This window comes from Phalacrocorax aristotelis, chromosome 6 (genome assembly GCF_949628215.1).
Source record: "Phalacrocorax aristotelis chromosome 6, bGulAri2.1, whole genome shotgun sequence".
NCBI lineage: Eukaryota > Metazoa > Chordata > Aves > Suliformes > Phalacrocoracidae > Phalacrocorax > Phalacrocorax aristotelis.
This window is the reverse complement of record NC_134281.1, coordinates 50,913,782-50,941,030: the sequence shown is the minus strand read 5'-3', so window position 1 is coordinate 50,941,030 and position 27,249 is coordinate 50,913,782. Positions and strand designations below refer to the sequence as shown.

Sequence of the window (27,249 nt, the reverse complement as noted above, 5' to 3'; positions counted from 1 at the left end):
TTTCCAGATCAATTCCCTTTTGTGTTTGGCCCATGCTTGTGCTCTCTCTCTTAGACAGTCATGGACAGTGTCTGTCTTCTCTCTTCTAAATTTGAGTGGTTTGTTCTGTGTAGGAGATGAATTAGGTATGGGCACAACAGTCTAGTACAGACAAGGTAGTGTTCTTGCCTTTCTGTATCTAATTCTTTTTTATCCGCAGCTGGGAATAGCACCTGCTTTTACTTCTGCAAAAAGAGTTCTGCTGCAGCCTGTATTTAGCTTGTTATGGATTGTGCCCTTGCCCCAGAAGTCTCTTGCATGGTTTGCTTTCCAGATGGTTCTGTTCAAACCTATCCGTGCTGTGTATTCTGTTCTCTGATGTGGGAAGCGTTGCAGTCTGGGAAGTGCAAAACCTGGAGTAAAGCTTAAACTCTGGTTTTCACACCCTAGACGTTGTGGTGGCAGATCCCACCCTGAGTCTGAAAACTCTTTGGGTTTGTCCTGGGCTGCTGCTTGCTTCTTGTCAGCCGGTGCTTTTCTCCACCACAGGGATGCACCTCCACTGCTGCCAAGTGACACAACTCAGGGTTATCGAACAGTCAAAGCAAAACTGGGGTCCAAGAAAGTCCGGCCTTGGAAGTGGATGCCTTTCACCAACCCAGCGAGAAAAGATGGAGCGATGTTCTACCACTGGAGGAGAGCAGCAGAGGAAGGAAAGGACTACCCTTTTGCTAGGTTTAATAAAGTAAGTGGGAGCACTTTCAAGCAAAAGCTTATAAATAGCAGCTGGAAAATACCCTTCATACAGCTTCTTGAATGTCCAGACAGAAAGTTGGTTCTTTCAGTGCATGAAGGCTGAGTTAGATTTGGCAACTGCATTTTAAATTGCAGCATGGCCTGCAGCTGTGTGACCTCAGACTATGGTGTCTCCAAATACTTTTAAGCTAAGTGGGCTTAGCACGTGGTCAGGGCTTGCTCGACCTTTCTTTCAGGTGTGCAGTCATTGATTTGATAAGGAGGTACTATACCATCTAATACAGTTCCTAACCAACATCATCTCCCTGATTACAGGCTCTGGGTAGTAAAAGATATTCTATTCTGAGTGAGACATTAAAGTTTTGTTATTTTGCCCAGTATGAAAAAATTCACTTCAGCTTCATGACCAAAAAGCTGGCTTGCAACCTCTTGGCAAGATTCCAGCACAGATGCTGAATTACATTGCATTCCCTCTGAAATTGCTCCTGTGGTATCAGTGTGGTGCAATACCTTGTTCTTTGTGTCTTATATAAATTGTCACAATGTGTTGTTGTAATCTCCTGCTGTCTTTTGTCCCAGATGTATCTGCTTTGAGTGGCTGGGGCTTTCATGTGCATGCACAAAGAAAACGACATCAAGATTTATATTTCAAAGTCAGGACCTCCAAAGTTGGGAAGGAGCAGTGTTAGGGTGCCTCCATAATGTAATTTAACCCCCTTCATGATGTAAATATGAAGGGGAAAAAAAAAGTGTGTGATAATATGATTCCACAAAAGCTCTGCTTGTGGGTAACTGTATACAGCATTTTAAGTTTGTAACCCACAGAGCATCAGCTCTAACAAAGCCCAGCTTCCTGCAGAGTTAAGTGGTTGGTTGACCTTATATGTTAGAAGGCTGAAGCTCTGACTGATGCTTTTCCTCTTGCTGGGATGTTGATAAGAGCCTCCTGTGGTATCTCTTCTCTGATGTCTAGGGTGGAAATCTGAAGCATGACTCACTTAGTCAAGGCACCTACCTAGCTGTCTGAGTGAAACTTTGGGAGTGTAATTGTCTCTAAGACTCTACTGCTGTAACAGTTTTTGGCTGAGTTCAACTGAGTTTATCAGAGGGGACCATGCATGGGTGCTGTAATTACTTGATTCTTGCTTCCTTAACTTTATCATGTACTGTGAATTGACAGACAGAAGAGCCTTCAGCAAGGCTGCAACCTTTAGATTAGTGGCACAGACCTCTGCCATCTGCACGTGCACAATTACATAATTTAGGAGCAAGCTGTTACCCTTGTGGATCTGTGGTTGAGAGGGTAGAAGGTACAGGTGAGGAGTTTTGCAGACATTTGCTATGTCAGAGGAATTTTATTTACTTTTCCAGACTTGTCTGTGGCTTCTTTCTCACATACTTGATACCTCTGCCTGAACCTCTTACTCCCCTTGGCACGAGCTCGTTTTCCTGTGTAGTTTGTCCCACTGGTCACTGAGGCTCTTTAACCGGGCTCCCGTGTCACTGCCCAGTTCCTTTGCCTTTTCTCTCTGCTCCTAGTCTCCCACCCAAATCCCCCCTCTTTGTGAAATCCAAAATGTAAACTTAGGTTTCACAGTGTACACTGAAGCTTGATCCAAGGTGTGAAATAGGAATATAAAAGCAGCTTCACTGGTGTCAGAGCAAAAGTCCATCTCAGCTGATGTTCTGTTTCTGGCTACCATTAGTAAAGGCTTAGAGAAAGAGCATGAGAATGGGGCAAATATAGATAATTTCTTCTCAGCTTCTACTGGTCTTTGGCTTAAGGATTTCTTAACTTGGAATTTGTGTTTAATAATTCTTGCTAGGTACATTCAGGGCAGAAAGCTGCTTTGTGAATATCCCATGGGTATGAGTTCTGCAGGTTAATTTTGTATGGTGTGCAAAGGTGCTTTCTTCTGTTCAGTTTAAACTGCTGCCATGTTTCATTTGGTGCCTCTGAGATCTTGTGTTTCATGATGTCCTTGCTATGTACTGTGTTTTCCATCATTTGACACACATCTGCCCTTCCGTGCCCTGTGTCACCCTTGTTGATCTCAAATATACTTTCTTTTGAAATGGGTGGTCTAAGCGTTTGTGTTTCACTTCTGGAAGCATGGCGGGTTTGTACATTAGCTGTATTTCTCTTCTCTCCCTCCCCGAACATTTTTAATCTTCAATTTGTCTTTTCACCACTGCTGGGCATTGTGCTGATGTTTTCACAGAAGTGTCTCATGGCTCCAGGATCCTTCCTGAGTAGTTTCAGCTAATTTAATGCCCATCATTGTGGGAGTTTGTAGTGTGAAAGCTAGGACTGAGAGGGTTTTTCTGGGCCATTGAATCCTCTTCTTGGCTCTTTCAGGTCCTGCACCATCCGGTCCCTTTCATAATCTGATCGTTTCTTTTGAAAAGCACTTGGATTTTCCTGCCTCGGTGCTTCCTTGGGAAGCTGTTCCAGACTGTCTCTGCTTCATTTCTCATTTCCAGGTTAAATTCTCCATGTTAAAGTGGCATTTCTTTACAAGTCAAATTCTTTGTCCTTACTTCACTTGTTCTTTTCTTCTTGTGGGTATTTGTTTCATTCTGTCTAGCATACTTGAAGCTTGCAGTCAGGTTCCCTTTCAGACTTCCTTTGCTAGGCTCCTTTCTCTTCCAGTCTGCTGTGGGAAGACAAGCTCCCTACCCCATTACTCATCCTCATTGCTCTTCTCTGTACTTGTTCCCATTTCAGTTCATCTTTCTTGAACGTGGGTCAGTAGAGTTATAGTTGGTATCCTCAGCAAGGTCTTGTGGTGCAACTGAAACCCTGCCAGTTTCTGCCGGAAATCCCTCTCTGGGACTCATATTTGCATTTCCATGGCTGCGTTGAATTTGAATTTATGGTCATCCTGTGGTTGGCTCAAGCTTCCCATCTGATGAGTTCTCACCTTCTTACTTCTTGACAGTTCTTACCTGAGCAGCCGTGAAAGTGGCTGAGGAAGTGTCTGGGGAACTGCTCTTTGCTCTTGTCCCGTTCTGTTCTCTGACCTGGCATCTGCCATCTTCCCTTCCATCCACTGCAGAGGGCCCTGCTGGCTCTTTTCCTGTATGTATGCTACTCTAGAAGTTTTTCTCTTTTTCATTATGTACATAGGGCATCCTTACAGTGTCTAATAAGATGGTGCTTATCCTGGTAGAAGTGGCACTTGAAGGTTGAGGTGCAGTATGTCCCCAGGAGATATGCTTCACCTTTATGCTTCTGTATCTAAGTGATGGACGAGAGGCAGTAGACCTAAAGAGATTGTGATTTGGAGGCTCAGAAATGGTCCTCTGGTCTGTATGGAGTTCATGAGGAGACACTTCTGGTGTAGGACTCAGGAGGGTGTAGAGGTGTTGAAGCATGAGCGCTGTTCACATGTGCACCATGTTTTTGTGTCAAGGCAGGACCTCCTAGGGCTGAGCAAAGTTCAACTGCAGGAGTAGTGGGAGGGGATAAGGGAGGAAAGAACAGACTTGTTTGCACTTTTGCTTTACCATGCACTAGGACTTCCCCTAATAAAATAAGAATATTTACTGTTCCTTTAATACTGATGTGACACTTGTGTTCTGGACAGAGCCCTTGCAGAGCAGTTCCAGGCTGGGGCCAGTGGTGTGGGTTTGGCCTTTTAGGCACCTGGGACGCTCTGAGAGCTGGACTGTCATTTGGCCCTGTGGTTCTACTGGAGAAAGGGTGGGTGAGGAAGGGAGGGACTAAGTTGTTTGCCAAGTTTACAGCGCTCAGTTGTACAGCACCCAGCCTTTCAGATCTTCACAGCACTGTTGGCACCAAACATGAAACAAGTGGGTCATGTATCAAAGCAGGGGGTGTGCTAAAGGCTAGGAACCACTGCTCCTTGCTTCTCCCATTCTTCCCTTACAAATGAGCATGTCCCAACCCAAGTAGGGTTGACTGTCAGAGCAGTTTATATCAAGGTATTTGTGCTGCTATGTGAGAGGAATGCAGGGAGGCTGGCTGAACCTTGGTTTCACTGTTATGTTAGTCTGATAATTTTGAAACCTATTGTCAGGATGTGGGTTGCTGACCTCTGCTGTGTCAGCTACCTGAAACAGGTTTCAGCCTCCCAGGGAGTAGTTCCTGGTAGGCTCCTCAGAACGTCATGTCTGCAGCTCTGAGATCACACATTGCTCCTTATCAAGTCCCCTGCCTGCTTGTCATGTTTCCTGCCAGGACCCATTGCTCAGGATCTTGGCAGCCCCCTCCTGTCAGTGCACTGCTCTTGTTCTTGGCTCAAGTATCTCAGCCTCTACCAGCTGGCAGTGAGAAGGGCAGTGCTGCAAGAGAGCTGCCATGTTTTTCTTTTTCCTGCATAGACAGTACAGGTACCTGTCTACTCAGAGCAGGAGTACCAGATGTATCTCCATGATGATGCGTGGACCAAAGCTGAGACAGACCACCTATTTGACCTGGCTCGGCGTTTTGATCTGCGCTTTGTGGTGATTCATGACCGCTATGATCACCAGCAGTTCAAGGTGAGTCCCAAGGGCCAAGGTGCTGCTAGAAACTTGCTGCTATGGCAAGTGCAAGGCTTGCTGCATTGTAAAGACCAAATTACCCTTTATATCAACTTAATTAGGGGAAAATAATGAATTATTGGCAGCAAGGAATATTGAATTTCCAGCACGGGGCATTGCTGCTTGCTTTGTTTGTAATTAAATCCACTGTGACTTGTGCTCATTCCATGTTGTGTTTTATTAGAAAGTTAGGTTTGTGCCTGCCAGCAGAACAACTCATTGTTTCTTGAAGATAAGTTAGCTGGAGAGTTTGTTTAGCTGAGCAGTATAGGTGTCCTGGATTCCAGTCTAGGCCCTGGCAGAAGGATCTGCTAGCAGTCCCTCGGGATTGTGATTTTTCCCTGGTGCTGCTCCTGACTTGTGGTCTGACTTGGTGCAAGCTTCTGTCGTCTCTGCTGTGAAGCAGGGACCATCAGTGGTCTGAAGATGCAACCCTCGTGTCATGATCCTAAGTCTCCTGTAACTGCTGGTTCCCTTGTCTTTTGGTGCCTTGGGGGAACGTGACTCCTACAGAACAGCTCCAAATGCTGGAGGTTTTTGTTGCCCTCTGAAAGACTCGTGTGAAGAGCCTGTAGCAAAGAGGAATAACAAGCCTGTCCAGCTGGGCAGCCCAAACACCTTTGGCACCTGGAGTAAGGGAACACAGCTTAGACTCTATGTAACGATGGGCAATGAATTGTTGCTGCTGATACCTTCTTGGTTATGGCTTGAATAGCCATTGCCTGGAGCAGCTCAGAGGAGACCTCCAGTACATTTGTCACAGTTCCCTGTTCACAGGTTTTCTCCTCTTGAGACAAATATCCTTGCATTCTTTTATCTGGGAGTGCTTCACTGCTGTATTTACTGTCTCTAACCCTCAGCTGTAATGTTGGACCATCTGGTGGGTGTTTTTAAAGCAGTAGCTGTGAACCCATGAGAGTTAATTGACACAGTTCGCTGAGAAACTCACCCTTCCCTGTGGTTCCACTGGGACTGGCAAGGCTCCTCTTAGGCACTGTGTCTTATACCCTATCTGACATCCTTCAGCTGGTGGTCCTTGGCTACTGCACCAGGTTTTGCTTGGTTCTTTCATAATGTTGTCCTCCTGTGACGTCTTCCACAGAAAAGATCAGTGGAGGACCTGAAGGAACGGTATTACCACATCTGTGCCAAGCTGGCTAATATTCGTGCAGCTCCGGGCACAGACCTGAAAATCCCAGTCTTTGATGCCGGCCATGAGAGGCGAAGGAAGGAACAACTGGAAAGGCTGTACAATAGGACACCAGAGCAGGTAACCTGGGGAAGAGAGCATCACTGCTCCAGAAGATTTATGATAAGTTGAATGAGTGGGTGGATGACATAGGCCAGGGGGTGGGAAAGGGAAAGACTGGACAAGAAAAAGGCAATACCTAAGTACTGCTTCTGTTGTTAAGTTTGTGTCATTCTAAGGGATACGAAAGGACAATAATGGACAAATCTGACTACAGGAGAGAGGGCTAGGTGAGCAGAGTTATGGTCTCTGGTAACTGCCAACACCTTCTCTGTTACACTTACTAAACTAGTCCTCTGAATAGAAACAAATTCTCAGATCAGTGTCCCTGAGTCCCACCAGGAGAGAATGATTTCTTTTAGAGGAAAAAAATCTTGTGAGAAAGCATCAAAGACTGTAAATCTGCATGTTTAGTTCTCCTCTTTGTTGAAGCTGTGTAACAGCCCCAGGGTTTAGAGGTTAAGGAACTGTGTGTTCCCCAAAGGCAGGGGGAGAGCCTCCTTTTCTATTAGTAGTTCCCTCTAATGACAGGTTCACATGTGTAATGAATGACTCTGCTTGTCCTTCCCACATTGACTGGTGTGCCGATACTAGGCATAGCTGCTCTAAGTTCTACATATCCCCCATGGCTGAGGAGGGGAGTCAGGTTTTCGCAGCACTGCATTTACAGCTACAGTGTATTTGGGCACTTTTACCCTTCTATCTGTGCTCTTGCCCTCCTGGTCTGGAGGAGGGATTAATCACTTATGGATGTGCTGAAGGGTGCATCATGGATGTTGCCACACAGTACCTGCAAGTTTGTAGACTGGAATTTCCATGGGTGCAGAGTAAGACTATGGAAGATAATGTGCTCTGCAGGGTATTAGGCAGGGGAGCTTAAAGACATTCCCAGGCTGGCCCAGTGCAGAGTTGTTATCGGTAGATGGCCCCCTTGCCTTGCTAGGCCGCCTCTGCTGCTCTGATTGCCTTTCCGTGCTCTGGTCTGCAGGTGGCAGAAGAAGAATACCTCATCCAGGAGCTCCGCAAAATCGAAACCAGAAAGAAAGAGAGAGAAAAGAGAACCCAAGACCTGCAGAAACTCATCACAGCTGCTGACACCACCACGGAGCAGAGACGCGCTGAGCGCAAGGCTCCCAAGAAGAAGCTTCCACAGAAAAAGGAGACAGAAAAACCTGTAAACATTTATCTGTTTGTTTTCCTACTTTGTGCTTTGGCTGAGTAAAATGGTTTTCCTTCAACAATCCTAGTGGGATCAGGCCCTCAGCTTTTTAGGGGGAAGTGGCTGCTGGCTGGATTCTGGCAGATGTGTTTTTGGTTACATCTTTTGGAAGGCAGAATGGTCTAAGGTGTCCATTGTCAGAGTCCTCTAGTGTGCTCTCTGTCTCTCTTCCATTTGAAAAATGCTGGTTTAAGTCTTGTGTCCCTTTCCCTCCCTGAGAAATGGGATGAAAAGGTACCAGCCATGCATGCCTCATGAAAGGGAAGAGCAGGGAGACAGATGGTTCTCCCAAGTGTGTTCTGGTACTGCTGTGCAGGGTTGTCCCACAAACCCATTGGCTTTCACCTGCCTTCTTTTCATAGTCCAGGTTTTCCTTTCCTTCCCCCCTCCTGGGTCTTAGCAGCATCTCCCCAAGCTCAGTGCATGTCCCTCTTCTGATCCTTAGCTGTGATCAGAGCAGCCCTGCTGGGGGACTCCTATATTCTGGGAACTATTGCTTCTTATTTCTCCCTCAGCTGAGCTAAAGTCTATGGAACTTGGAACACAGGTTTCAGTCAATCAATTTCAATTGATGTTACCTCAGTTTCCCGTTTTGGAAAGAGGACAGTGTGGACTGAACTAGGAACTTTAGTACGAAAGGGCTGTTAAAAAATCTCAGATGTTTCCAGTGATTCCCTGGGAATTCCTGTCCCTCCACCTTGTGAAGAGAGAGCACTTGTGTCATTGTCCTCCAAAAGGGAGAGAAGTAGTGAATTCTAGACAGTTATTGCTTGATGAAGTGTATCTAATGGCCACCACTTTCTTAAAACTTTTTAAAATTTTTTTTCTTTTTTTGGGACTTGGGGGTTGGGCCCCACATAATAAATACGTGTTAAACTTCCCTCCACCCCCCAATGAATATAGTATCTCTGGGCATCTTGTGCATTGAATTCCCTTGAGGGTTGATCTGGTAAAGCTCACCCATGGCTGGCATACCTCCCTTTAAAGAAAGCAGATGGTGGTAATGAAAAAAGGGTGATGATGGAGAATGGGTCTGGGAAGATGCTGAGGATGCCAAGGTGAGGGAGTCCAGTCCTAAATATTGCCTATTGGCTGGTGCCTGTCTGCAGGCATATAGTGGATAGGCACGCCAGGGTGGGCAGAGAAGCAGTTTCTGTTGTTGCACTAGCATCATTTCAACCATGACAGAGTCCATTAGGAGTCAATTACCAACTATAGCCAGGAAATGTTAAGAAAAAAATTGCATTTTAACTAAGAATTTGAATTGGGAGCTGCATCAGCATCATTTCAACAAAGGAAAATCATTTACCAAAGAGTCAATTGAGGTTGAAGCGTTTACAGCATGTACAGGCACGCAAGGCAAAAGAACCCATTTAATTGCTTATGCGCTGAGTGCAGTCAGAGTTGTCTTGGCTAAGCCAATGATGCTGATTTACCCTCACTGCTTCTGTCAGGGCGTTCAGCAACAGGCTGGGGGGCAGAGTTCAGGGAGTCTGAACGCCAGCCTTCATCCAAAGGAAGCAGAGAAGATTGGTTTTTGAGTGCAGCTCTCTTTGTCTAATAATCCAGGCAGGAAGACTACATCCTACCAAAGATCAAAGTGATCCCTGCAAGTTCATGAGCCCTGTTGGTAGTTGGAGAATACCTTTTCCACCATAGTCATGTTTAGAAATCTCTTCCTGGGGCCCCTGTTTATTGGACTTGCCACAGATAAAATAAATCTTAATGCCTGGCCACGCAGAGCAGTTTGCAAGGTGCCACCCCAAGACCAGGACATACAGATAGCTGATAGAGATGTGAGAGTCATTGGCAGGGAACTTGACGAATCGAGTCACTGTCCTTCAGCATCTCTTATGATCTTGGGGCAGCCCAGGTTGTCTCAGTCCTGCCTGGAACAAAGAGCAAGCTGCAGAGCCTCTCTGCAGAGAAATGTGGGAGCAGCAAGGCAAACGCTGTCTCCAAAGAAATCAGGAGATTTGAGGTGACTCTTCCTTCTGGAAAAACGTGATTGAGCGTGCGTTTTGCAGAGATTGCGGCTATTATAGATTGAAACCTGACTATCACTGACCCATTCACAGGACCCCACACCATTCAGTGCTCAGGACCCTGCAGATAGTCTGGTTTAATAATTTCAAAGTACGCTCAGCTTGTGCTTTGCTCAGCAGCACAGATTTTTAAGGGATTTAATTAATTTTTTTTCATTTAGTTGAAATGCAACTAAATGGTCTACTGTCTAGCAGCAGCATTAGAAGTTTGCTGTCTTATATTACTATGCTTGAAATCTGAAGTGGGGAAGAAAGAAAATTGTCTAACGAGTGGACAGATGGCAAAATGTACATGAACAGCAGGCCTCCTTGGAGGGGTGCAGTCCTTACGTGCTTGTTAGTGGGCTCATGTCTGTACAGTCAGGGGTTTCTCAGCTCATTCCTTAGAGGACTTGCAGTCAGAAGCCAAGATTTAGGGAAGTCCTGGGCTATTTTGATCAGTGAAATGGGCCTAAGTTAGGTAAGAATGATATTGTGTAAATATACATGTTAGTATAACGAGTACCATCTAGGGTTTGGGTTTGTGATTGGGTGGATGGGTGTAAGGATCTTTGTAGAGTAGTGCATTTAAACCAACCAAGCAAAAATGCTTGAGCTCTCCAAAGATACCTTGATATTTTTTCTCAGTGAATTGCTTGGGATTTTCCCACTGAATCCCACTGCTTGGGATTTTCCTCTTGCCTAAGCTCTGACATGTGGCTGTGGCAGGTGGTTCTCTGTCACAGGAAACAGTGTTTCCCCTTCAGATAGTCTCTATGTGAAATCTTGTGTTTCTTGTGTTTCCTCTGTAAACACATCCTGTTTCGATCTCTTTCAGGCTGTTCCTGAGACTGCTGGCATCAAGTTTCCTGACTTCAAATCTGCAGGTGTCACGCTGCGAAGCCAGAGGGTAGGCTGTTGTCCTGGTCCCCTGGGACCTCTGTTAATGTCTTTCTGTCTGTCTGTCTGTCTCCTCATCTGTTCTCCTTTTATAGCTAAAGAAAGTTGAGTTCTTGCCTCTAAAATAAGAAAGGAATTCCATAAATGTGGAGACTCAGAAACCTGGAATGCTGGCTCTGTGAAAGCCAGCTCATTGCCTTGCAGGGGCACCTGAACTTGCTGGTCTTTGTTACTGGTGTACCCGCTCTGCTGGTAGACACATGCAATGGGCCCAGATAGAGCTGCCTAGTCCAAACAGAGCACGCAGCCAAATGTATTAGGCCTCATAGAGCATGGGTGTCAACAGACGAGAGGTGCTTTAAGAGCAGGATGCTCAGGTTGTGACTTGAAAAGGAGAGACACACATAAACGTATACAATTTATAGCCTTCCTATTTCCATTATCTTCAGAAAATATTTTGGGGAAAAGCCCCTTTGTTCATTCTGTCACACAGATACCCCTGAGAAAAGAACTTTCTTGCTGTTTTATCAGCAAGACTTGACGCCTGTCTCTTAGCGACAGATTTTGGGATACTGAGTAAGTTAAACCCACCTGGCTGACTGAATGCTTTCAGGGGGGTTTTGATAGCAAAATCCTTTTTGCCCAGTACAAGTACTTTTTGTTTTTCCTAGCCAGATAAAACAATCCTTAGTTGCGTTATTGTAGGAAAAGTGGAGAAGTAGGTTCCTTGCCTGGCACCCTCACTTGGCATAGTCATTTTCTAGGTCGCTTTTAAAAGCTGTTTTATGGGATGTTCTTTTGATGTCAGAATAGTTTTAGATCTTGCTGGGAACACCCTGGGGCTGTTAGTAAAAATGTGTTTGGGATCACGCTGCTTTGACGTACAGGTATGTGTGCACATTAGAGGTGGTGTGCCTCAGCAAGGTCACTGCTGGGGGACCCCTTTAGTGTACAGGTGCCAACATCTGCAGGCTACCTGTATGAGTGAGGGGCTGCAGCCTTGACAAAGTCAAAAATCCCAACAAGTGACAGGCAAGACTGCAGTGCATGCGTTGAGATTTATGGAGACGTGGCAGATGTGTTCTCCGGCACTAAGATAAATAGAGTAATTTATGGAGATTGATTTGGATTTTGAAAACTAATAAGTGATGGTTGATCTTTTCTGTTTTTTTTTACCCTCCCTGTAAGAGAAGCTGAGCAATAACCTGTCAGGATGGAACCATCTGGCAAAGCCAGCAGCCTTTTCGTGTGCCAAACAGGCAATTCAAAACCAAGCCTTTGTGAAAATGGGTGCTGCATCCTTCTCCCTGTTCTCTAATGCTCGCGAAATGCAGCAGTAAGCTGAGGCATGGCAGTCTGATTCAGCAACTTTCAGCCTGCAGTAGCCACACTCCTGGGATGACCTAGAGCCACTTCCCATGCTCAGCTTGATGAAATTTTTAAGGAGATAAATGCTGTTATTAGAAGTACCTGTGGTTTGCAAATTGAAAAAGATTGCAAATCACTGATCTAGATGAAAAAACAACACTTTGTTGCTTGGGAATGTGAAACCAGCCTCCAACCCAGCAAAAAGAATTCATTTGTGGCTTTTAGTCAGTCACCTGGCTTCCTTATTCAAGTCTTCCCTGTTTTTAAAACAGGAGCTGATAGACTCACTTGCTTCACATACGGGCCATGGGGAGAATTAATTACATGAGGTCAGTACGGGCCTTTTGAACTGGTAAGAGATGCTGAAGTGTGAAGTGGTATAGAGTTGACAATCCATACTAATCCAAATTATTTTACTTGTGGGATTTATGTGGCAAACCCTCTACACGCCAGTGGTGTGGAATTGATAAGGACGGGAGCTGACTAGGACGAAGTGAGGAATTGGGACGCTGTGCTGGAAACTCGTACTCTGGCAACATCTAGTGTAAGATGTTTTGCCCTGAGCACATTGGAAAATGATTTCTAAAGGCTTGTGACATCCTGCAGTAAATTCTTTTGCCTGAGGACCTGGAGGGTTCCTCAGCTAAAGGCTCCTACTGCCCTCCTTTATTTTGTACTTTGCTACCGTGCTTTATGCTTTCATAGTTAGGCAAAGTTGGATTTTGCACTGAGATCAGGGACTCAACCTCTGTCACGTGTGAAAAATGTACCGTATCACCCCCAGGATAATAGCACTTAAGCTTTGATTAGGGATATTTTTTTTCCTTTTTTTTCCTGAGGATTTATAATTAGTCTGAAAACTTGAGTTAAAATTAATTTATAGAAATGAGTCCTTGAAAAAAAGTTAGCAATCTGTATTCAACTTAATTTGTTCCTAGAAGTTTCTACGACAATAGCTGCGGCTTTTCAAATTCCCCCTGTTGTTAAAACTTACAAAATCTTATGCACAGAATGAATTTGAAGACTTTTCCCCCCTAGGATTAATGGTCACTTATGGCCATTATTCTTCATAACGGAAAGTTTCTCCTTCAGCAGACACTGAAGAGTAATCTCCAGTGAGTTCAACAAGCTGCCTTCTATCACAAAGGCTTCAGTCTCCCATTGTTCTCCATGAGTCAGTGGCCACAGGCAAAGAAGGCCACAGACCCCATGCCCTTGCTCTGCATGGGATTTCCCCTCTGCCTCTCGGCAGCACAGACCGCAAGTTTCTCTAAGGCAGTAGGCAGTTGGGCATTATGAAAAGCTTCATCTTAATTCAAGGCAGCGTATTGCCTTGGTGCCACTGGGAACAGGAGGCAGTAGCAAATGTTTTGGAAGGGGGTAAGCCTTTCATGAGTTTCTTGAAACAGAATTTTAGACCTTTGCTGTTAGTAAAACAGTGTTATGAAAATAACATCAGAAAAGTATTATTAATCCTAAGTGTTACTTCTGGAAAACTTCCTGTTATACCAGGTCTGCTCAGCTGGGAGGGCAGACAGCCAAAGAGCCAGAGGAAATGAGAGATGGGTAGGGAATTTGTACAGGGAAAGGAGAGGAAGATACTAAAGGGAAAGCAGGCAGCTATGAGGAAGAAAAGCTTTGCTGAGGATCTGCCTGGAGGAAAGGAAAATGAGAGCTGTTGAACTTGAATCTTTTCCAGGACCCAGACAAACCAACAGTAACCGCATGTTTGTGATCTAGGCATCGTGTTGCTTCTGTAGGGCAGAGTTGGGTTTGTTTTGAATTTACCACAGTGCTTCTGTACCATGCCATGTTCGGCTTTCTTTTAAGTTTTAACCTTTGATTTGACTTTATTGTGTTCGGAGCACTTGACTTTGGCATACTTACATCTCTTCAGTGTCTTTTAAGTTGCTCATCTTCTCTCAGCCTTCTCTGCGAATTTTAAGTTATGATTTTGTTAATGCTGTTGAATTGCTGCAGCAGTGCTTTTAAGAAGGAAGGTGATGGACAGAAAATGGTGGATGTTTGTCCCTGCTCCTGCGCGTTGAGGTGTAAGTCTGTGTCCTTCTCTGTTGTCATGGGTTTGGAAACAAAGGAACTGGAAGAGAATTGTTTGAGTGATGTCTCATCTGGAAACAGAACAAAACTCCGGGATGAAAAGGAGTTTGTAGAGATCTCATTCTGCAGAAAGGACTGAGGGATGCTCCAGCTTAGTCATTCAAAGCTGGCCACCTCCCCTCGGAAAAGGCTTCAGCCAGCAGCCTGACTCCATCTGCTAACTGGGATCTTGTAGACAAATTGCCAGTTGGACCAATTAAAAAAAAGAAGGAGAGGAAGGAAAATTACAAGTACAGCTTTAGTACCCATTGATTCAAATATTCACACTCACCAGCTTTTAAATATTTACTAGCCTGCTGAGCATTTTTAGCACTGATTAATGAGTAAGAATTTACTGTGGTTGTGGGGGGAATGTGTGTGTGCGAGTTCTCTTCCATTTGTTTTTTCTTGGAGTGGGAACTGAGTGTTTCCTACAGCTCCAAGGTGAATGCTATTTCTAGAGGAAGACGGGGTTGTATGTATATGTTTAGACGTGTTTATTCTCTGTATTTGATCTGACCCACAATTAAATGGCCAAGCACGCCGCCTGTTTACTCTGCATCAGAGGCTGTTGGCTCTGTTCCTTCCCTGTCATTAATGCAAACCCAGACCTCATTGGCTGTGAACATGTGAAACATCTGTCTGTCCTCCTGCGATCAGTACTGTCCCTTCAGAGGTTCAGCTTTGGAAGCAGTTTAATGAAATATCAGTTATTTTTATTTGGATTTGATAAATCTAATTACTTGAGGCAATTAATAATTTATTTGTTTTGTATTGATTGCACTCCAAGGCATCCTGGCATCAATCTGATGGAGATCAGCACACCCTTATTAGTTAGGAAAGTTTATGTTTCCAGATCTGAACATCCCATGGATTAGTTAGCTAAGATGTGCTTGTTGCTTCTGCTAGTGATTTTTCATTAGCGAAGTTGAAGTAGCGGAGTTGTATTAGCACTCTACAAGAGAGTGGATGAGAGTGATTTCCATGGGGAGCCTGAAAGAGGTGTAGAAGGAAAGTAGTAGTGTCATTTCTGTGAATAAAAGTTATGAACAAATGATGCAGGCTGGATCGAAGTAATGTTGTGGCATTGCCATCTATTTGTTGTATTACATGCCCTTTAATTAGGGCCAAGAGAGTGCTGGTGCATTTCCTAATCAAACTCCTGCCTGTAGAGAATGAAATAAGATGAAAATATTGGAGTATTTATTTTTAGAGAATTGCAAAGGATACAAAATCTTGAATGAACTAGAGAAGGTGAATCCAACACTTCTCTTCCTCTGTTCTCATTCTTAGCCAAACTGAAAGGTGGTTAATGTTAAATTGCATGAAAATGCATCCGTCACCTTTTTCATGGAGCTCTTTGGTGTGGGAGAGCATCTGGACCACAGCCTTAGGAGGCTCTCGGGTATAAAGACAGCACTCTGGTTATGGTAATGGGGACTTTTAAAATAAGCTGTAGTTCTGGAAAGGATGCTCCATGTTTCTGCTTCTGTTGAGTCATTAGGTACCAAACAGTGTCTGCAGTACAAGGCCTCGGGGACCTTTGTCTGCCAGTCCTGGACTGATTTGAGAAGCTTTTACTACCTTTGTGTGCCTGTAGTGACAGTCTTAGGTGTCATTCATCAGGTAATCTGACTGTATGTAACTTTTACAGAGCACCATATGTATTGCTTTTTTTCTTTCATTAGTGTAACCAATATAATGGCGTGTAATTAGTCACTGTGGTTTTTTGTATTCGTTTAAGTGTAGTTTCAGTTAAATATTTTAAGGGAAAGGCAACATCAATTCAAGACTAGATGCGTGTTTTGCCACAGTTTCTTGGATTTGTGTCTGAACTGGAAGTCTGCAAAATGTTCTTGTACTATATGAAACTATCCTAAGTTCCCCCTCCTGTGGCCTGTCTTAGGGCCCTCCCAGTGATCATAGCACACTCCTCTGTCCTCTTGATTTGTTTCAGTCAGATGCAGCTCAGAGGCTGCAGCCATTTCCATTTCCTGCAGTTACCTCTGCAGGTCTCAGCTTGGTTTCCGCACCTGTAGTGAGAGGTAGGGGTAGGACTATCTGGCAATCTGCAGACCTCTGAAAGCAAAATACCACAGTGTCATACTGTAGGGTCATACTGGAGGGTCTTTTATGACCATCCAGTAAAAATGTCCCATGCAGTTCTTCTGCACCATGCATTTTACTGTTTTTCCCTACACAAACACTTCCTGTAGTCCTTTTGCATTTGGTTTACAGGCTTGCACTATATTCAAAGCAAAATGTATTTAAGGGCAAGGAAATCTCAGGGCTGATAAGTGGTAGATAATACTTTGCTTTCCAGAAGGTGACTATCTTCTAAATGGCAGGCAGTCCTGGCAAGGTGTGAATTCTTCCTGTCTTCTCAGGTGTCTTGTTTCTTGTCGCAACCTGTATGTCAAACTGGGAGAAAGCTGACTCTTTCCAGGTTATCAGCCGTCATTTGTGTGGATTCCAATTCATTCTAATTTTAGGCCATTTGTGCTGGGTCAGAGCAATCTGTAGCCCCTTCCTAGGGGGGAAAGGGTGGGAGAGTATAAAAATCTTGAAGACCTTGTTACCTGCACTGATGAAAACCCATCGTGCTGAGACGTTGATGCTTCAGGACCTTTGGTTTCTTTAGGAAGATTCTCTTAGCGCTGATGCAAGAGGTGAAGCTATAGATGCATAGCAAGGCATTAATGTTTATAGGACCAGTGAGCTGCTAGTTTGCCATATGCCTGAGCGTGCTGTGCTTCTCTGGGATCTGTTGGCCTCCCTCATCCTTGACAAAACTTTCATGAGGTATATTCCTGTAACAAGTAAAACTCATTCCATTTACTAGGAGGATTCAAGTACAGAATTTATATTTTTTCACAATTGATTTGGGAATTTGTGAGGTATGTCTAACTTCAGTCCAAAAAACCCCTGAAATAACCATTTACATAAGTTAATATAGAAATATTTTCTTCTTAAAAGATTGGTTTATTTAGCATTAAGCCTCATTGATGGAGCAAGTTGATGGTCATGGCCATCCCCGAGTGGTCGCTGTGTGTTTAATGTGTTACATAGCACAGCAGAGATGGTGTGTGTGACTCTGTGTGACTCTTTATTCTTAGCTGTTCTAAATCTCAGTCTGACAGATCAGCAGGCACTGGTGTTAAGACATGGGGTCTGTGGCTGAAAGCTGCGGCGGGGGAAGCGTGTGTGTTCACTGAGGCAGAGAATACCTGTGCAGTTTCAAACTTTTCTAACTTTTGCAAATATCCATTGCCGTTTCCCATCTGCCTTCCATTGTAGCATTTTAGTTCTGAGCAGTTAAGGACTTCAAATTTCCAGAAACGTGCACGTTCATATCTGAAATTGAATTTCTCTGGGTATTTTTTTTAAATTCCAGAGCTCTAAGGCTAAAGTACTTAATATGGTTCTTTCCTTCCTTGAGTCTTAAAACTGTGTAGGAGTGGAGGCTCTCTGCTCCTGTAGAATAGAGCCATGCAGCCAGGGAAGGGTTGACCTTCTTTCCCCACCTTAAGCCAGAAAATGCAAAAAACATTATTCATCTGAAAGTTTAGCACTCCTTCCTGGAAATCCACTAAGCAATTCAGTATTCTAAAGATATCCGTGAAGAAAGTGCCTAATGAGAAAGTTTTCTTGCTGCTGAAATCCATGAAGAAGGTGGTTTTCAATGTCAGTGAGCTGTATTATAATGCTGAACAACAATACCGGTGCCGGTGCATAAAACCTCGGTTTATAGCTGTACAGACACAGGTCAGGTGTGTGGAGTTTTTAGGATTAACGGTTTTAGGACAGTCATATTGTTCAGGGTTGGGGAAGATTGAGCTTAAAGAGAAGGTTGTCTCAAAATTGAATTAAAATGAAGTGCAGTGCCAGGGAGGGTAAATGTGGAATATACAAATAACCATTGATTTATTTTAAAAACCTTGTGTTTTGGTGATAGACCAAACAAAAGTTCTCAACACAAAAGTGGGATTTTTTTTTTTTTTAAGTTGTGAGCACCAGAAATGGAGCATTTATGAAGAAATGGATAAATTGAGAGCAGGACATCTAAGATGACCATATAGATATAATCATACATGGGACCTAGCTGAATCTGTCTGTAGATCCTGCAGATCTATTCCATTCCTAGTGAAGATTCCCATGACAGTCTCTACCTGCCAGGTGGAGATGCTGTAAGACATAACAGGGGGCTCTGTTGCAAGCTTTGCTGTTACTTAGACTTCATTACTCCTCCAAAATATGCTCAAATACATTTACAACTATGCTTAAAAGTATTAACCTAAATCATGAAAACTGAATGGCACACAAATAAATGAACCAAGTCTGTTTGGCGAGGCTGTATCTTCAGTTATTTCTTATCAAGTTTGTTCATTTAATGAATTTTGCCAACTACCAATTAATTTGCGGTAGGCCTCCCAGTCATTAGTGTGAATTAGCAAGGTTTTGTTGGTGGAATGTCTTGACCATTAAGTAGAAGTCCTGTATCATTCAAAACCTCAAGGGTACTCTACGATGAGACCCTCTATAGAAATTGAACTGCTCAGGGCCACCCTCAGTCTCTCAACCCTCACTGTGGAAGTGTGGCAGATGTTCCGTTCATCTGTTTAAGGTGCATGGCCCAATTCCTGAGCAATGCCGCCCTCCTTCAGAGAAGAGCAGACCGGGTCAGTACCTGTGTGCTCCTTGCCTCTCAGGCCAAGTGCGTGCCAGCAGAGGTTGTGTATCCCAGGATCAGGCAAGGCTCCTCTCTGCATAGGTAGGCTCTGGTACTGTGCCTTCATGGTGTTGATTCACACAATTTTCTGTAGCTCTTTATTTATTTTTCTCTTGGTACACGCAGTTCATGTGTTTAATGCAGGTTGTTTATAGCAAGGACAAAAGATTACAGTCCTTAAATCAAAAAACGACACAGGTGTAATTATAAGCGCAGGCTGGTGTTGCAAAGAGGGCTGTAGGGAGAGGTTGTCAAAGGAGAAGAGCATCCAAAATATAGTAACCTCAAAAATCCTGGCTAATCAGTTTTCTGACGGGAGCAATCTGTTTCCCAGGTATTATTATTATATGGGGACTTTAAAGATAATAAATAACAATAATAGTCTAGTATAAGGAAGGAAAGAAAAGGGCAAATGCCATTCACCTCGGAAGCTGTGGTTGCTCACTAGAGTTCTCTGAGGAGCATAATTTTCCTCAGCCCCTGCAGAGGACTCGATCCATGACAATACCAAGAATGTCCCAGGAGCTGTGATGTAAGCAATGAGATTGTCCTGAGTGGTGTTTTCATTAATGCAGAGGTATGGCCTGCAGAAACCACATATCCCAGCGCACGCATCTCGAGCCAGAGAGCTGTTATCTGTGCCATTGCCTGGGACCTGTGGTCCCTGGCGGATTCCCTTATTCCTTAGGAGTGGGGCAGGTGATACACCACTTCCAGCATTCTGGTGCATCTCTGGACATCTACTTAAAAGACCAAAACAAAGAAGGGCTTGCTGAAGTAAGCTTGGGCTTAACAGATCTGTACAGGACATGAAGGCTTCTCTTCTGCAGCGAGGCAGCCCAGCTAACGGACCCTGGCTAACAGATTATCAGCAGCATTTGAGTAATAGACTGCTCATTTAGTTTTAATACATTTTGCATAGAGAGCAATCAGCCTTCATCAGTCTTAGAGATGAATTGGCTTAGCCAGCTAAATTCTAAAGATATTAGTCCGACAGCAGCCACATAAATCATAACATTTTCTTAATGATGGTAAAATTAAAATATACTCTTGCTTTGAGAAACCAATGAAGCCTTCCTGTTTGCAGGCTAGATCCTCCTGCCTGAATTAAAAGGAAGCTTAATTGATGTGTTTTTAAACTAAACTCGCAGACCCACTTGTCCCGAGCATCTCTAGTGTTCCTTTCTTTGAAGTTAAATTAATTTGTCCTGCCTCTCCCTGCTCCATCCTCTAATCTTCAGGAGTGTCAGTGAAGACCTCGCCTCGGTAGTCATTGACCTGTGGGACATGAGCAGTACATACACAACTTCACAGGTTGTGAATTTCCTCATTTCCAATTGTTCAACCAACAGCTGAAGGCTTTGCCAGGGTAATCCTATGTGTTGCCAGTAGTTCCTTGAGCTAGTTAGTGGAAGCCTCCCAGGAGAAAAGCGTGTGCTTTTCCTCTAACCAACAAACCGAGACTTCCTGCCAGTCCACCTAGCCTAGCTGGGCATGAACTTTTCCTGTTTCTTGTCCTTTGTTCCTGAAGCTGGCTTGAAGTCCAGCATGCTTTTGCTAGCTGGTGTTTAACAGAAGGGAATCTTGCCTTTAGCTAGAAAGACTCTGATGTTGGCTGAGGAGCAGGGCTGCAGACAGACTATCAGGGCTGTGATAATCACCCAAGTATTGTGTGTCTAGAGCTTTTCAATGAGGAGATGCTGGGCTCTGTTAACTCTGTGTCCTACAGGTTAAAGATAGCACAGTCTGACTAGGTCAGCCCATACATCCCCCAGCTGAGACAGAGCTGAGTACGTTGCCCACCTTAAATGTTCTGTGTGATCCCTCGTGGGGCAGAACAGTTTTCTGGACCAAGGCCTCTTGCTGTCAGGAATGTCTTCCTGATGCTCCAAGCTAACCATTCTGTCTCCTGCTAAGCTGTGCTAAGTGAGCTTTCCTCCTTTGGCATCCTGCTGCTAGGTGCAGCATGGCACCCACCAAATAAACAGAACCACCTCCTGTCCCAGTGTTCTGGGATGCCTTATCTTAGGGCTCTACTCTGTCCGGCTGTTTTTCATCAGAGCCTGTGCAGGTAGTCTGTTCAGCAGAGCTCCTGGGAAAACCTTTTTTAGGAAGGTTCTGCTCAAGTTAAGACTCTGGACCAAAGGCTTGACTGAAATCCAAATACCCGATACCTTTGGCAGCCTTTCTTTTTCTAAAACAATCATTTTGTGGTCAACTGTAAAGATTCAATCTCTGAAGTACGAAATTCACTGCTATGCAGAAACCCCAGCTTTAAGCCAAAGACCCTCATGGTATAAAAAAGAGCAGAGGTGTCTTCTAGCCCTTACCTGTGCTGGATGTCTGCACAAAGGTGGATTTTCCTTTTTCCCTGGTGCTCCTTTTGGATCCTCTGGATCAGGTTGGTTTCTTAGAAATCCTCCCCTGATAGTCCTCTTGGTCCTTTGCTGGAGTCTTAATTATGTTGTTAATATCTAGCAAAAGGACTAGGTGCTGCTTAGTGTATACTGTGAAAGGCCCATTCCCCTGGGGTGCTTTGTGGTGTCCATACTCTGGTTTCTTGGCTGAAATGATGTGGAGAAGGCAGGTTTTCCCAGCAGGTCCTGCATTGGGGTTGTGGAGATGCTGATGGGACACACTCAGCTGTAGCTGAGTTAAGGTTAGCGCTTTCACCATTTGGGTATGTGCATACAGTGCTCCTGCCTTCAAAGGAATTAAGGAGTTCCGGATGGTGTCTCTTGTCATTTTGGTGCTGGGGCAGTGAATAGAGTGGAAAAGATGGGTCTAATCTGGGAGACAAACATTGGGTGCTCTGTTTTGGGGAACTTCAACCTGTGGCTCTAGGAAGTAAGGTGACCATGGGACCCTGCAGTGAGCAAACCTCAGAGGCCAGTTTTAAGGTGGAGTAAAGAATGGCTCTTCCTTCAGGTCATTCCCAGCCCAGTGTTGCAGGCTCATGCTTGGTTTGGCCAAGGCTGGGGCCACTGATCAGTAAGTGGAGGGCAGGATGGCTGCAGGATGCTCTCACCTCTTGGCTATTTAGTGGCCTGCTGGGCAGCTTGGGCTGGCAGTGGTGTTCCCCGGGCAGAGGTGTGAGCTCACCTTCCCAGGGCTGCATATGGAAGGACAGCCTACGACGGTGTGCAGTGAGGTGTTTGACACTGTGGTGTTGAGAATCATTCCTTTCCAGGTCCATCTTCTAGCATTGCTGAGGAAGGAAAAGGGCTTTCATTCGTTCTTGGATATATCCACAGGGCTTGGAAACCTGTTCTCCTTACCATATTGTGCTAGCTGCATTTGTGCTGCTTGTAATCTAATAAATGCTTGGTCTGAGCAGCTAGCACTCCTGCTAGAGCCCAAATGAATGCAGAGGAAGGACCCTGCTAAGTGTATGCATTCTTCCTCTCCTGGCCAGCTCAGATTTCCTTTCATAGCTCACATCTGATGCTTCCTCTCTCACCTAGCCCCTTAGCTCCAATGTAAATGTGTGTTCACACTTCCGCCAGTCAAGTAACTGTGCTCTCTCTGTCTCTCCCCTTTGTTATAAAGCCTGCTCTGTAAATGAATCCCACAGGTCTGGGGCTCAGCAGGTAAAAGGAGAAGTGAGTCTGTTAGCGCATGAGTCTAATCAGGCCGGCTAAAGCGAATAAAGTAGGGCAGCATTGCACATTAGCTGCTGTGTAAATGAGCCCTTTGATGGGCTGGGCGCCGCGGGAGAGGGTTTGAAGCCAAGAAGAACTTTTGTTGTTAATTCAGTGACACATGGAAACTGTAAAACAGCGTGTCTTGCACACACACGAGAGAGAAAATAAAAGCCCTCACGACCGGGCTTTTCAATACCTGCCCTCGGACCTAGTCTGAAAACTTTCAGCCCCTGTCTCCCTCTCTTACCACTTGATTTTCCATTCTCTCCCTTTCTTTTTTTGTTCCCCCTGCACTATAAAAAGAAAAGCTCTCTTGCCTTTTGAACTAGACGGCTGTGAGTGAGGGCTATCTCTGAGCTGTGTGGCTCTGTTACCTTTGTGTTCCAGATGAAACTGCCAAGCTCGGTGGGACAGAAGAAGATTAAAGCCCTGGAGCAGATGCTGATGGAACTCGGAGTAGGTGAGTAAAGGGGGCACGCGAGAGAGAAAGAGACACACAGAGCTAGCCTTTGTTCTCGAGATGGGCTATTTTTTCCCCTAGTAATACAGCCAGTTTCTTGAATAACAGTATGTGAATGGTTTTTAAAATATTTTATGTGTTTTAAAAAAAAAAAAGAGAGGGTAAAAGCCAGAACAAGATGCACAGGTTTTTTTTTTTCCCTCCCAGTAGAAAAATGTTTTAAAAGAGCCTTTGTTTCTCTCTTGTTTGGGCCTTTTTAACCATCAAGAGAGGCAGCACAGTATTAGGAAGGCAAATCTCAGCCTTGCCGGGAGAGGTACTTCTAAGTGTGTTAGTGACCACGGCACGCACATTGTTCAGGGCTGCCCTGTCTTGCTTTCAAGCTTCGTTTCCTCTTAATTTACTGCTCACAGTGGCAAGTCCAAAATGCGTCTGGGACTGTTCATCCCCCCTTTATAGGTTGCATGCTGTGTGAAAATCTGGAGCATCTCTGCTGAAAGGCGAGTAAACACACATCCCTCACTCTTGAACTCCAGTGTCTTAGTAGCAGAAAGAAGGGTTCACTTAACATGTACAATACCCACTCGTAGCTAGAGGGGAAGAAGTGCAGCCCGTGGCTAGCTGCTGCCCTCCATGCAGTGGGTACAGTTTGCAGGTACTACAGGTCCCAGCGTGCAGTGCCCCTTGATTAGACACCTGATGATCCCTTTTCCCCCCACTGTGGCTGGGGGGATTTTTAAAAATAGAAAAAGAAAAGAAGAAGAAGAAAGAAAAAAGCCTTACTGGTCATTTACAAGAGATTACTAAGCCTGCTCCCAGCACTGACTTCCGTTAACTCTTGTTAGTGTTTTGCGCCAACCAGTTTATGGCTTGATATGTTGTCTCAAGAGACTGTGTGCAGTTTTGAAGGCCTCCTGTGGCTGGTGAAAGCGGCTCAACCAGGATGGTTTCCCCTTTCTGGAAACTGCTGGTTTAAAAGTAAGGGAGTTAACATCTTTGCTTGCTAGGGAAGCCTTGGGGAAGGATGTGAGTACTTCTTAGAGCTCACTTTCCACGAGGGTAAAGAGGGGTTCCTGACAAAACACACGTATCTGGAGGATTTCATGGTGCTCCAGCCCTGCTGTGCCTTAGAGTGCAGAAACACACCTGGGCTTTGTGTGGGTGAACACAGTGCTAGCAGGATGGGGTCGTGTGGGCAGCCCTGTGGACTGGGGGCCACTGCTGTATATCAGGACAAACACGCAGAGCTTCATCCTTTTCTCCTCCAGAACATGCAGCTCTTCCTGGTTCTGTGTGGGTGTGTGATGGGCTGCAGCAGAATGTGTGGTGTGCGGGGGTGTTCTGCCAGCGCCTGCTACAAGCAGTTCAGGTCTGCACTAAGCAGAGCAATTCTCTGCCTCAGTCCTGCCCTGGGAGGAGCAACAAGAGAGGCAAGGGAACTCGGCCTGTCTGCCACTTGTTGGTGAAGGTGTAGGGAACAGCAGGAGCTCTTCTGTCCTCTGCAGCAGTATGTGTGAGGACTTGTTCCCAAGGCTGAGCTCCCTTCATATGACCTGGTGGGTAGCAAGGTTCAGTCGTCTGCTCTGACCATTGCCTTCCATCATCCTTCTCTTGCAGAGTCCTGGACTTGGCAGGTTTACCCTTAGTCCTTGGCCAGAGCTGAAGGACAGGCTGGAAATTCAGGCCTCCAACCCTTAGGGATGCCGGTTGCTAATGATCCATGTGATGGGAGTGAGGCTCCTGGCATATCTTTGTGGGAGTGAATGGGCAGCCAGGGCCTTTCTAGGGATTTTCTATTGTAGGGTTGCAGGTTTGGGCGTTTAACAGAACCTGTTTTTCTCCCTAGATCTCAATCCTATGCCCACAGAGGAGATCGTGCAGATGTTCAACGAGCTGCGGAGTGACCTGGTGCTGCTGTACGAGCTGAAGCAAGCCTTTGCCAACTGTGAATATGAGCTGCAGATGTTACGGCACCGCTATGAGGCCCTGGCCAAAGCTGGTAGTATTGGCCCCCTCAGTGCGGAAGGCGCCCATCCAGATGGCCAGGCAGGGCTCGGCATCGAGGAGGGCAAGGGAGATACCAAGGACCAGATCATTGATGTAGTAGGAGCACCACTGACCCCCAACTCGGTGAGAAGGAAGGTTGTGGGGGCAGAACAGGGAGCGCTCAGGTCTCCAACGCAGATGCCCTGACGAGTGCTGGGGATGCTGCCCTGCTCTCCCTTCAGGCGTGCCCATCCAAGGGAGCACAGCACGCCTCTTCCCCCCAAGTCCCAGTGCTGCTCTCTGGGCTTGTCTCCTGTGCTGGACAGTGTTCTTGGTGCTATAGGTGGGGTCAGCAGGGCGTTCTACATCCTGCATGCAGGGAGATGGCTTGACGTGGGTGCCACCGTGGACTGAAGCAGCAAGGCTTTGGGTGACAAGAGCTTGCACTAGGGCAGCAACAGTGATGCCAATACGGCTGCAGGCCTGAGGCATTTCCTTCTAGACACAGCCCCATAAGGGTGGTTCAGCAGAGGGGAGTGAGTGGGGAAAGCAGTTTTGAGGTGGTGAGTCGTGATCTGCCCAAGACCCTGGAGTCAAGCAGTAGCCCTGCCTGGAGCAGGGGGCTTGGGAAGGAGAGAGGTGTTTGAAGAGCAAAGGGGTGTTTTTGTGCCCTGCTTCCAGTGCTGAAAAAGGAAAGCCAGCCTAGGGGCTCTTCCACTTCAAGCCCTGTGACAATGTCCTGTGCATGTGCCTCTGCAGGATGTGAATCACCAGCCTCCTCTCCCTGCCTCTGTGAGGGTAGGCTGCCCAGCCCCTCACCGCTGCCTCAGGGCCAAGGGTATGCCTGGGGATCAGCTGAGGTTGCTTTCCCCTCTGTGCTGTCCCCTGGCACAGCTGAGCTGAACTGCCTGATAAAAGCTGCCTGTCTCCACACAGTGGCATCCCCGACGCCTCACACGTACTGCCCCTGGTAGCGGCACAGACCTTTACTTTCTAAAGTGTATAATGTATTGCAGGATATTGAGAACACCTTATCTGTCAATGGCAGAGGCGACGCGTTAATCTGGACTTGAGTAATGTCCTATCTGATTGTGACAATATGGAGTTATAAGGAAGCATTCTGCTGAGACAGGTTCATGTTTGCAAAGGAGTCTTCTGAAGTTTTTTTTTTTTTCCCCTGCTGCATTCGATCTGAAATCTCACCCCTCGTTGCGGTCCGGAGTGTCCTGGTTTGCAAACTTTTCGGGCTTATTCACAAGAAACTTGCTCTCCCTTGAGACTTTGCTTGTTGGGAAGGTGGGAGAGGTGGAGGTGGTGGTGGTGGTGGTGGCCATGGCTGCAGGAGGGAGCCTATGTGTGTATTTCTGACCGTATTGTTCCTCAGTGCCACCTCCTGGAGTTGGAAACAAAGAGGTGGGCCCAGGCAGCACAGAGAGGGTTAAACTGACCTGGTCTCTGACATATTTGAAAGAAATATAATCAAGTTAATTCACTGCAAGGCAAATTCAGTACCTAAAGGGCCCCCATGTTAAATACAGCACTGACCTTTACCGGCTGATTACACAAAGACGACACAATTAGATTAGTCCAAGACAAAAGGTCAAGCACATTCACACTGTGACCATTTCATGCTACCTTTCGAGGGGGGGGAAAATTACATCCCAGCTGGAGGGGTATCTTGGAGAGGAGGGGAATGGGGCTGCTGGACCATGTTTTGCCTGGCTCAGGTATGTTTGGAGACTCAGGCAGGGCCTGGCACTGTGCTTGCCCTGAGTCTTTCCTGCGGTTCTGGGCAATGTGGCAGTGGGAGAGACCAGCAGCCTGTGGCCCACAACCAGTTTTTCCAAGGATGGACTGAGCTGAGTGGAGGCTGTGTGTTGGTGATGCTCCCTGCCTTGCTCAGAGCTGGCAGGAGCAGCCCCAGTGCCTCTCACTCAGCATTGTGGCTAAAATTGGCCTCTGGAAGGTCAGTGGGCTGGGGTCAGCTCTGAGAAGGGGGGTGGCTGTTTGGCTGGTGGGGTGCATGCATGTGTTCCCACCCTGCACAGCGACAGCCCTGCGGTGTCCCAGGCCCTGCTGTGATGGGGGCAGCGTGGGAGGCAGTGGGCCCAGGACACAGTGCTGAGAAAGCAGCCTGCCTCTGCAAGCACAGCGCTTTTCCCTCCCCTGGGGCGCTTGCAGTGGGGGTAGCAATATTGGTGGTGCAAACAAGCAGCTCTCTGTAGAGCAAGCACAGCAGTGCTTTGTGGTGGCCTTTTCCCTCCCTCGCCTTCTGCAGCCCTGGCCGTGG

The 27,249-nt window shown here is 45.9% G+C and overlaps 1 protein-coding gene across 2 annotated transcripts in view; it reads left to right on the top strand.

Moving 5' to 3' along the window:
- DMAP1 (DNA methyltransferase 1 associated protein 1) overlaps positions 1-27,249 on the top strand; it is a 38,974-nt gene that overhangs the window by 4,127 nt on the left and 7,598 nt on the right. Inside the window, exons 4-10 of one of the 2 annotated variants that reach the window (XM_075097815.1) lie at positions 529-724; positions 5,083-5,241; positions 6,386-6,553; positions 7,521-7,706; positions 10,614-10,685; positions 22,901-22,973; positions 24,820-25,103. In XM_075097815.1, coding sequence (XP_074953916.1) covers positions 529-724; positions 5,083-5,241; positions 6,386-6,553; positions 7,521-7,706; positions 10,614-10,685; positions 22,901-22,973; positions 24,820-25,103 — 1,138 coding nt within the window. Of the gene's footprint in view, positions 1-528; positions 725-5,082; positions 5,242-6,385; positions 6,554-7,520; positions 7,707-10,613; positions 10,686-22,900; positions 22,974-24,819; positions 26,237-27,249 lie in introns of those variants that run through there. The other variant, XM_075097814.1, reaches the window with a different exon arrangement.